The sequence below is a fragment of the Xiphophorus couchianus genome, chromosome 10 (assembly GCF_001444195.1).
Source record: "Xiphophorus couchianus chromosome 10, X_couchianus-1.0, whole genome shotgun sequence".
NCBI classification, from domain to species: domain Eukaryota; kingdom Metazoa; phylum Chordata; class Actinopteri; order Cyprinodontiformes; family Poeciliidae; genus Xiphophorus; species Xiphophorus couchianus.
Window position 1 is genome coordinate 15,062,309 of NC_040237.1, and position 11,881 is coordinate 15,074,189.

At 40.8% G+C, this 11,881-nt stretch overlaps 1 protein-coding gene across 1 annotated transcript; it reads left to right on the plus strand.

Annotated features, from left to right (window-relative positions):
• Nucleotides 1–3,286: 3,286 nt before the first annotated feature.
• Nucleotides 3,287–9,214, plus strand: wfikkn2b (WAP, follistatin/kazal, immunoglobulin, kunitz and netrin domain containing 2b). The gene is made up of 2 exons (XM_028029078.1): nt 3,287–4,127; nt 6,625–9,214. Exons 1-2 carry the CDS (start codon nt 3,942–3,944, stop codon nt 8,164–8,166), a joined length of 1,728 nt encoding a protein of 575 aa, XP_027884879.1. The 5' UTR covers nt 3,287–3,941; the 3' UTR covers nt 8,167–9,214.
• The last annotated feature ends 2,667 nt before the right edge of the window (nt 9,215–11,881 follow it).

An 11,881-nucleotide genomic window follows, 5' to 3' on the forward strand; every position in this document is an offset into this window, starting at 1 on the left:
CTAGCTTGACAACAAGTCAAACTCACGCAGCGACGGATGTAAATGCTTACGTGAGATATACTGATAATTCAGCCAAGGCGTTCGCGCTCATTATCTATCACACAATCAGAGGAGACGTCAGTGTCTTATTCGGCGTTTTAAGTGACAAACTCCTTGTTCGGAGCGGCTGTGTGGCGGCTTGGGGAAATTGTAGTCGGTAGTTTCACAGAAAAGCTATGAATTCAAATGAGACACAACGTTTTGTGAAAAAAAAACCCAAACATCCTCCTACTACTTCCTGTTGTCTCCTTTGTCGTCTCCGCCAGTGGTAATATGCAGATGATGATCATGTGACTCGTGTGATGTGAAAAAAATGTTTCCCTTACAGTTTTGCCAAATACATCTATTTCGATAAGGCCAAAAAAAGAAACCACTTCATCCTACCACAAAAACCTTTCTATCAAAAACCATGAGGTTTTTTTTTCTTCCAAATTGTTGTTTCTATTAAATTTATTTTCATAATTTCAATTTGTGGAATTCTGTGGTTAATGGAAACGCAGCAAGTGGTAGTAAGAATGAGTGTACTGTAGCTGTGTTTCCATTCACCATATAATTGCACAAATTGGAATTCCGAAAATAAATTTGCTTAATGGAAGCATGTCAATTAAAAAAACAAAACAAAGACATTTTCTGTATTGAAATATGAGTATTTCACAAAACTACAGCATTTACACTTTTTTTCTACATCACACAGTCGTGTGACCAACAGCTGGACGTCACTGCTGGTACAACCTGATACATGAGGTGTCTGTGACCTCAGGACACGGTCAGTATTCTGGTTTGAGAATCTCTCTGTCTTATCTTTGCATTTTCCCTGTGATGTGGTTGTTGTTTTCATGACCTCCCAGGCAACTAATTCACAATCTGAGTGTGAGGCGGCGATAGTAAGAGTCATCTTCTCTGATTCCAGGGGCCATGCTGGAAAAAACTGATGGATTGTACTTCCCTCAAGGGTGGGGGTTAGTCTCCACCTCAAGCGGAAGGAAACGTTTGTGTATCTTGGTGTTTTTCTCACAAGTATTGGTAAAATGGAGATGGGCTGGAGCTTCCTCTGCTGTACTGTGGGCTCAGCTGAGCCATGAAGCATTTCATTTAACAGTCCTTCCAGGTCCAAAGACTCACCTATGGTCATGATAAAAGAAACCAGATCCGAAGAAGATACAGCACTCGCTGCAGATAGTAGGTAGATGGACGGACGGATGGACAGACGTCATATTGCAGAATACAAGTCTACATAAACACTTGAGGTCTTCAGAGCCCAGCAGCTAGAAAGATGCACAATTATGTCTGATTTTAGCAATTTAAAAATAGTCCAACAGAAGATTTTTAGAGCAGCAAACCTAACTTCAAAGTTAAGTCTACACACAGATCTTCCAGGGTCAAGACTCAGTGTTACTTCTATGTAACCCCAAATTAAAACCTAGGTATTTTCTCCACTTTTTTTTGTTTTTGGGACAAAATTTAACTCTCTGAGCTCCAAGGGATTTAAACGTCTGCTGTGTTTTAGGCTAGTTAAATCACACGTGATTAAAAACGACAAATCGTTCAGAAAATACAAACTAAAACTCCAACGCAGCTTCATTTGATTTTAATTTGAGTACAAAAAAAACCGACTTGCATTCTGCTCTCTGCATGTCGCAGCATTAACACCAACATGCAGATGAAGACTCGGTGTTTATTTGAGAAAATAGTGGCGAACATGATGACATGCTTTTGTATATTTGTACCGAGGGATGGAGACAAATTTTATTTCTAAATCTTTTATGGCACGATTGGCCTTTACTGAACAGTAAACAGACAGGAAACAGAATGGAGGCGTGCAGCGGATGGTCCGAGACCGGGAATCGAACCAACAACGCTGAGGACTGTAGACTCCACATATAAACCTAACTTATAAAGAATATCATTTTGATTGTGTCCCTTTATTTTTACCACAACAAAAGAAAATTAACACCAACATACCAAGCAAATGCGTATCTAAAATTATGTAGTAGTATAATGGGCATTTTTAACTAATCTTGAGCATTTTTTCAATTGGGATCTTGAAAGCACTGATAAGCTTCTCTTTCTCTCTCTGCATATAAATATAGTAAATGTTGTTACTACTTTCATTATATTGTAGAAATCAGTTGTCATTTAAAAAGATTTTTTTTTTTTTTTTTTTTGGTCAAAATGCCTCACTTTTGTTTATCTTGATTGATTTGTAAAAACAAAAATACGTTTTTTTCCACCGTGTGTCCTATTAAATAAGAATTCCCTGCTGTTGCAACTTTAGCTCATTATGAAGTTTACTGCAATATTTCTTTCATCACATGTTGCTTCGAAGTCTAGGGGGAAAAAAAGTTCTTCTCGTTCTTAGAAGATGAATTATCGTGCCACAGTCAGTTCCGTCATCAGATGAGAGTTGAACATTTTAGCTTTTTCTGTCATGTTAACATATTAGATGAATGAAATCAGGCTGAATTGGAGAATAAGTGTTATAACAAAAATAACAATAAGAAAAATGAGCCAAATTCAGAAGATTATTCAGTGTTAATAATCTTTTAAGCGTAAGGACATTTCCACTTCAGGCCTCCTTTATGACAATCTCGCCTTATTAAGATCATTTTTGTCTCTTTCTAAGTTTCTTTTCTCTTTTGTCATCTTTGATGTCATTTCAGTGTGGAAAAAAAACCAGAAAATCTACAACAGATCATGTTTGACTGGGACGAATTCGGTGTTAACATCCTGTTGTTTTCTGGTTCGGTGTCGCCGGGTTCAAATCCCAGCTGGAGCCTTTCGTCACTGATAAAACACAACGCATCTCACGGATTCCAGCTAAAATCCATTTGAGTTTTTGTTTTGTCAAAAACTTAAATGGATTTGTGGAAAATGTTCGTGGGACATGTTCAGCTTTCTAACGCGATCTATGCAGTTATGTTCGAAATGATTCAGGCAGAGTTAGATTTGAATTCATCCGAATTAATCTGCCCAAGGTGTTTATTTAGACCCGAGGCCCAAATGAAATCTTTTGGATGGAGACAAAAAGATTAAGGTGATGGCGCAGAACACAAAAGTTGGAGATCATTAACAAAGAATGTGTTGCATAAATATACAATAGGAAAAATGAGAATACCAATTATAAGATTTTTATTGCTTTGACACCAACATAACTACACATATTACTGAAAAGAGCATAAATACTGTACTTCATGCCTTGCATGATTTTTTTTTTTTATTTTATGTTCAAATTTTATTATTGCTCAAGAGAGTTGCATGTTTGACTGAAAAACGGCTGTAAATCCGCCAGGGGATTTAACGATTCTGTCATTCTGGACTCACTAAGTCAGCCTGACCTTCTGCTGCAGGACAAGCGGCGTCGACATCACCCCTGCTCTGGAGCAAAGCTCTTAATTTTTCATTTCCACCTTAAGACCGCGGATAAACAGAACATCTGGTTTTAATCTCAGCAGCCGTTAAATAAATCTTCTCAGAAGCAACACGTTTTCCCTTCTCAACTCCGCGCGTCTTGGCGCGCCGCGCGCCCTGGCGCCGCTGGAGACCGCAAAGGGTTAAACGGGGTGTTAAAGCAATCCCTTTAACAGGCAGGTGCCCCCGCTCGGCCCCAACCCCAAGCGGAGCTCCGACTTATTAAAACAGCTTCTTCCTGCATCGCAGGAGCAGCTCCTAATTGTCTTATTGCGAGCCACTTGGCGAGTGATGGCCGCAGATTAGGGAGCGAAGAGCAGACCGCCAGCGCCGCGACTTCACCGGGACTCATCGGCTCGGACCGCATCAAGTTGCTTCCTGTCGCCCGGCATTTCTTTGAGCAAGTGTAAGTGGGTTGTTGTTTTTTTTTAAGGGGGGAGCTGGATCACAGACCCGCAGCTCTGTCTCCGATCTTCACCACTTGTCGAGTTGAGATGCGCTGGATGCTGTTTCCACGGTGGATCTGGTTCCTGGCGTGCGCGTCCGCGCGGATGGAGCTCGGCGGCGCAGCTCTGCCCCGTGTCACCTCCTCGCACGCGGGCATCTGCCCCAATGAGATGAACCCCAAACTGTGGGTGGATGCCATGAGCACCTGCACGCGGAAATGTGAATCAGATGAGGTAGTTTACCTTTTTTTTTTTTAAATCGCCGGTATGCAGAAGAGTTTTAAAGTTTGATATTTGTATTTTAGGGTTATAAAGTGTCTTCATAAATTATTCACACCCCTTGAACTTGTTCATGTTTTTTTCCTTATGAGTACAGATTGGAAAACCGACATAATTGCAATATGAACGGAAATCGACACATCGCGATCTTCCTTTTTCCTTCTTCTTCTACTTTTTTTTTTTTTTTTTTTTTTACAAATAATTTTTTTGTGTATGCCTTTAGCCCCAAATTGAGCTATTTGGAAAAAAGCTAATGCTCAGTCAGAGTACTACTGATTCTTAATATGATTTAAATCTGGACTTTGACTGGGCCACTCTCAACACCTGCATCCTGAATGAGCTGCACTATTTCCTTATTGATCTGCCTTTAAATTTGCGGTCAGGTGAACCTCCACCCTTGAGGCTACACTTAAGTCTCATGTTTTTGCATCCTCCATGCATCACTCTGATGACTCTGACCAGCTTCCAGTCAGTCTACCTGCTCATGATGCCGCAACCATGTTTTAGGCTTGTTGGTCGTTTTCTGTCACACAGTGTTTTCTAAGTAGCCCTGAACCTTCAAATTTGATCTCCTCTCACAACGTTTATCTATAAGTCATCTGAAATTAAACTTCTTATGGCTTTCTTACAACAATGTTTCTCTCCTGTTACTCGAGTAGTGGTGCACAACTAGTTGTCTTGTCAACCTGAGCGTAGATCTCAGTTCTTCCCGTTACCCTGGAGCTGTCAGCTGCTTCTCTGCCTAACGCTCTTTTTGCCTGGCTTCCATGTAGGTTTGGAGTTGTGCTCACTCTTTTCATTCTTGGAAAATCGATTGAAAGGTGCTTCATTGAGACGTTCAAAGCCCTGCGAGTAACTTAAATTGCTTTTAAACTTTTTCTCTAGCCACTCTGCTGTGTTCCTTGGTCTTCCTTATGTTGCTTGTTTGCTAGTATTCTTTAACAAGCCTCTGAAGCCTCTCCCATACTTCATCCAAAGTGTTAAACTCGATTCTCATTCTCAATTGTCCATCGACCATATAATTGTGCAAATTGACATTTTAGAAAAAAATTGATTTTTGATCAAAAGTTTTGGCTCCAGGATGGGTTGTTGTTTTTTTTTTGGCTGTATCAAAATTGGTTTATTTCACAGAACTGCAATGGAAACACTTTTTTCATATGATCACCAGCCTCTGGCGCAAAACACAAAGAAGACGGCAACAGGAAGTAGATGGGGGATCGTGACGCGGCATGTTTTTTAATGACTCATCGTGTGAACAAACTTACATGTGGTTTTAGTTGTGCTTCTTATTTAATGGAAACACCACAAATGTGAAATTGTGATTTTCAATATTAGCGGAATATTGACAAAGTTTTGCGCACATTTGTTATGGAAACGCAGCTATTGAGGTAGATGCGTGATGAAAATAGTCTTCTCCTTCTTGACACAGGGCTCTAGTCGATCTATTCGGACAGAGCTCTTTGCGATGTATTGTGAGATTGGTCAGACATTTGCGGACGGCAATGTTGGTCTTACGCGTCAGTCCACTCCCACTATCTGGTTTGTGTGTCTGTCGGCGACACAAATACTTCTGAGGATTGTTTATCATGTAGATCAGTCAAGTTGAGGAATTAGGTACATTTGTACAATTCTTCGTCACATGGCATCGTCATGCTCAGCCAACATTGTCCTTTCCTCCACCTGTTCAGTGAATTTATACATGTTCATCTCTAAGGCTCCTGCTGCTATGTCTTAGTCTGAAACCATGATGTATACTGAAACGGAAGAAGTGTTCCCCAGGTGGTCTGCACCATGTATGAAAGGTTTGTGTGTAAATACAAAGTTCCTGCAACCCTTTGACACTGCATCAACTGTTTGGCTACGGATGAAACATGAGAGAGTCTTAAGTCCTTCACAAACCATCTTGATTAACAGTAAGAGTAAAATACACACAATTGGACCCTATATGCCAAGTTACATGAGTTCTGAAGGTAATTAATTGCAGTGGATTTTACTTATGGGTATAGAAAGCTAAATAGAAATCCATGCCTAAGATTAGTATTTCTTTAAAAAGAAATACACAGAAAATCAAGAATTGTTTAACACCCACTTTGAAGTAATAATCCCCATAACTTCTCCCACTGCTTATTTTGTGAGTGTGTGTGTGAGCGAGCGGAAAGTGTGTGTTGTAGTACAAGAGGCTGCATGACTGTAAAGGGATGTTACAATGTTTTTATTCTGGTGAAATATTGGTGAAAGACCAATACTTTATTTTGGTCTTTCACATAAAATCCAACTAAAGGAGTTGAAGCTTGAGTTCGCAACTTGACAAAATGTGAGAAAGTTCCAGTTGCAAGGTTTCATATTGTTTTTGTTGATTGCAGTGTGTGAAGCACTTCCTACTCCTCACTTGTAAAATCCACCCCATGCACCGAACATCCTTCATGAGCAATCTTCTCTTTGATTCTTACAGGAGTGTGAGTCCTTTGAAAAGTGTTGCCAAAATGTCTGTGGGAACCACAGTTGCGTTGCTGCCCGCTACGTGGATGGGAAGAAGGGCCCTGTGGGAATGCCCAGGGAAGCATCGTGTGCCAACTTCATCTGCACCCAGCAGGGCTCCGAGTGTATCATCTGGGACGGCCAGCCCGTGTGTAAATGCCGGGACCGCTGCGAGAAGGAGCCGAACTTCACCTGCGCCTCAGATGGCATGACTTACTACAACAAGTGTTTCATGGATGCAGAGGCGTGTTCTAAGGGCATCACCCTCTCAGTTGTCACATGTCGATTCCACCTCACCAACACGAGCCCTTCGCTTCCCCAGGTGACCACGCTTCGTCCTACGACCGCCCCCTTTCAGCCCACCGTCCCGCTACAGATGGAACCTGAACAACCTGTGTTGGTCACCAGCCCCGTTCATCAGACCGTAAACGTGGGCGAAACAGCCAGCTTCCTGTGCGATGTCACCGGTCAACCCCGGCCTCAGATCACGTGGGAGAAGTGGCTGCCCTTGGGAGTTGTGAGGGTGATAATGAGGCCCAATAATGTGTTGGGGAACATGGTGGTCACAAACATTGGCCAGCTGGTCATCTATAACGCCCGGCTGCAAGATTCTGGGGTCTATACCTGCATGGCTTGGAACCCATCTGGTTCAGTCCAGGTCCACCACCAGCTCACTGTGCTCTCAGCAGAGGTGTTCAGCACTCTGGGGCCCAAGAACCTGACTCGCTGCCTCCCTGAAGAATGCCAAAACCCCTTTGACAGCCAGGAGGACTGTGGAACGGAGCTGGAGAAAGTCAGCTGGTATTACGAGCCCAAATCCAACAACTGCTTTCCCTTCAGACACTGCCACAGCAGCAATGACCAGTCGCCCAGAAAGGTGTTTGACACGTACGAGGGTTGCATACGGTGCTGTGGACCGGAGCTGTCCAGGCCCTGTGGACTGCCCGCCCTGCAGGGCCGCTGTAAGGCCTATGAGCCCCGGTGGGCGTACAGTACCACCATGGGCGAGTGTCAGCCCTTCGTCTACGGAGGCTGTGAAGGAAATGACAACAACTTTGTGTCAAAAGAGCTCTGCGAGGAGATGTGCCCCTTCCCAAAAAACCACCGCTGCAAAGCTTGCAAGCTGAGAGGCAAGATGGTGACTAGCTTCTGTAGGAGCGACTTTGTGGTCCTGGGCCGCATGACGGACATTATGCAAGAGAAAGACTCAGGCCACGCCCTCGTGACTGTGGAGGAGATCTTTAAGGATGAGAAGATGGGTTTGCACTTCCTCGGCACAGAACCTCTCGAAGTCACTTTCCTCAACATGGACTGGAACTGCCCATGCCCAAACATAACGGGCGCGGCCGCCGAAGGTCAGCTCATCATCATGGGCAACGTCAGCGAAGGAATGGCCGTCCTCCAGTCCGAAAGCTACGTGGGCTCCTCCAGTCCCCGTCGGGTACGGAAACTGAAAGAGGTCATCTCGAAGAACACCTGCGACATCCTCAAAGCAATCGCCAACAGCCCTCAGTAGGTTTCTCACTGCACAAAGCGTAGACTTGACAAAACTGAACAAACTGTTGTGAGCTCGACCTCAATGAGGCACTGTTTGAATCTTTTGATTCGAAAGGTTATGTTTCTTGGAATGTTTTGCTAATTTTTTGTCCCCCAGTTGTATCTTGTTCATCTAGGATTTTGAATATTTTAGTTTCTGTTTTGCCTAATAAAACAAACTAAATTAAGATGTCCTTAATTTTTGTTTTATTGTGTTGTGAACAGGCATCTGCATTGCAGATTTATTTTGCTTTTACTTTAGTCAAATCTAATGGCGTCAGATCGCTAATGATAACCTGAAAACACTTAAATACAGTGTTAAATTGTTTTATTTATTTATAGAAGAAAAAACAAAAAAATCAACCTTGTTTAAGGTGAAAATTTGTTAAACTATATAAGTGAACAAATTTTTAAATTACAAAATGTAACAAATGCTAAATAATAAAATTCCTGCAATTGACCATAATTTTTGGAACGTTGATTTCAATCAACATCTCAGTATGGAAACGGTTACAGAGCCATTTCTAATCTTGATGCTTTAGTGGTTTTGTATTCACCCAATTTTTCTGTCCAATATAAAAATAGAATTTACGATACCAAAAAGAATAAGCAGAAACAACAGAAATTTATTGGGGGCCAATCGTTTTTCACTGCACTGTAGCTCATTACTAATTATTGTTACTTTTCATGACCTCCAGCAGAATGAAGAACAGATCTTTTTCTATTTTTCATATAATTTAAATGGCCTTGTATGTGTATAGTCTATTGTTACAGCTCTACTTCCAATCAAGAACTTTGTATATACACATTATATCAAACCAAAGTACCTGTTAAACGTAATATAAGCTTTGATGTATTTGATTAAAAATGATTTGTTATTACAACTTTGTTGTTGTTTCTTTACAACCAATTTTGTACTATTTTTTTTACTAACTTTGCTTTTCTTTTGGGGCTATTTATTGCCATGTAGGCTTTGTATTTTACTGTGTATGTAATAATAAATAAATGGATTTTTATAATGTGTCTCATTATGTACATAAAATACAAGTACATAACAGCATGAGAAGGATGCTTCCTGCACGCTGACATTAAGCCCCGTCTACCTCTGTGGCTTATCTGACAGGCTGATAAAAGAGACTTGGGAGCCGTACATTCCCAGCCAACTCTGCCCCCCCAATGCTTACCCTAAAAAACTTCAAAAACAGAACCATTCATTCTAAAGACCCCCGTGGCATTGTAAAAAGCTTCACCCTATTTTGATTTGCCTGCGAGGTCCAGCCTAATTGGGTGAGGAGCCCGAGTTGTGAAACTCAGATCCACTCCCGTGGAGGAGTTATGTGTTTCATGCGGTGCCAACAGACTTCTCTGGCTTCCTAGGAAAAGGCCTTGGTGGGCTACGACGAGGGTGTTCCACTTCCCAGATGAGGTTCTGTTTCCCCCATCCACATCGGCGATGGAGGCAGGACATTACCGCAACTACAGAGCTCCTCCACTGGCTGCTGTTGAGTGGTGAAATATTAGAGCTACGGCACTTTGGGATCCGATGACAAAGTCATCAGCAACATAAACTTAAAAGCTGCGAAATGTTCACGGGTTCTGCCGGGCAATGGAAACGCTTTTATTTACCAAATGCATCATTCAAATTAATATCATAGAAGTGAAACATCTACATTCTGTGATCAATTTTCACACTACACTGTCGATACGTTAATGTAAGAAAACACAATATATAAGAAAAGTTGTGGTCCAAAGTTTATGTTAATATGTACAAATTTCAAAACATTTTTTTCTAATTTAAGTCATGTCAAGGTCATTTTTATTATCTTGGACCCAGCAGTGTGCTCCACTGTAACATATAAGTTGTGTTTTTGACCACAAATATCATCCACGTACTTGTTAAACGGTTTTCTTTAAAACATTACTAACCTATATAGAAAGCCAAACCAAACAGCTTACACGTGTCAAGATTCTGTTTCAGATGTTTTTATCTTGTTAGGAAATGTCTTTGCAATTAATTATTTTCAGAAGTTGTTGGAAAAACTCAAGACTTAAGGTAGGGTGTTTTTTTTTAAAAATTGTTGTAATGCTAGCAGCGCTAACTACTCTTATCGCTATCAGGATGGGACTACAAACACATAAAATGTAAACTCCACAATCATTTTTATTGTATGGATTTAAAAAAACACTTTGGATGAAATTCCTGCTCTTCTATTTCATAATAACAGCAGAGTCGCTAAAAAAAGAAGAAAGAAACACACCTCTGGTCATTACCTTCAAGAAATGGAGGAAGTAGTTCTTTAATCATTCTCTGGTTGATCAGCAGAGGCGGCTAATGAGGATGGCACGTCAAGCTACGGTTAGAAAAGAATAAATAGACTTGTGATCACAAATCATCTGATGGGCAGGTTGATAATGGCTGCTGTACATAACAAAACTGCAACAGAAAGAGAACAAAGACATGAATGAGTTGAAAGCGTCGTGAGAAGGCTAGCTAAACGTTAGCCATCAAAAATGCTAATGTTGATATATATATATATATATATAATAGGTTAAATCTATTAAATACAGATTTTGATGCACCCAGGTCTAATGTTCACTAAAAGTTGAAGGATATTCTTACACTGCTAAAACACCAAAACCTATCAAGTATTTTTGTTTCCACAGCAAAAATACCTGACTTTATTTTACTCCAAGTAAAATAAAACTAACATGCAAGAAACTTGTCATCTAAACACAGAAGCTTAAGTCAATAATTATTAAATATTGATTTAAAAAAAAGTACTAGTTCCATCAGTAGACTTTTTCACTCGCGAGAAAAACTTTTCTATATTTTTGAACTTGTTTTGAGGAGGGTACCTTTGCAGTGGTCTTATTTACTATAGAATGTTTAAAAATGCATGATCATTAAAAGTTGAAAACTGCCATATTCAATTTTTAAAATATTTCAATTTGGCAGTTAAAGTGATCTCTTGAAACAAAAAGATCTCCATCGTGGGCAACGTTTCGCTCAGCCCTGTGTTTCTCTGTTCGTAAAACCTCCCAAAAACTGATTTAATTTTCTTGGCCTCCTGTACGGTATTATCTTGCGAACCGGATATATGAACTCGGTCGAAGCATCTGACAACGATGTCCAGAATGTCTCCGTACATCAACCACATCTGAACATGGCGACAAATGATTTGGGAAGTTCTGAAGATAAAAAAATTGGCGCCCGGTTCCAAACTCAGGATATTTTCAGGTGCCGCCGCAACGTGCTGCCGTGTCAGATCTATCCTGGTGGCACGCAGAGGTTCGGCAGAATGGACGTCAGGGGGGTCATAATGATTTCCACATCGGTTCGTTTGCACAACCTTGTGTCTTCAAGCACCTTGAACTGAAGCCAAACATTTATAGCTACAACCAACTATTAAAAACAAAACAACAAAAACAAAAAGGAAGGGGGAAAAAAGAAAACAACACACTATCAGTTATTTCTCCAAAATTATGTCTATTAAAAAACACCGTTAACTACTTTAACGTGCGGTTCGGGGTCTACAAAAGCACAATTTATTATCAATTAAAATTCAGACATATTTGAAACATGTGTGATCTCCATTTTTCAAACACCCGCGCGCTTTGATGCTTCTCTAATTTGAAGTGGGCCAACACATGAGTTATGCTTTGATATGTGGTGCAGACTTTTTTTTTTTTTGCTG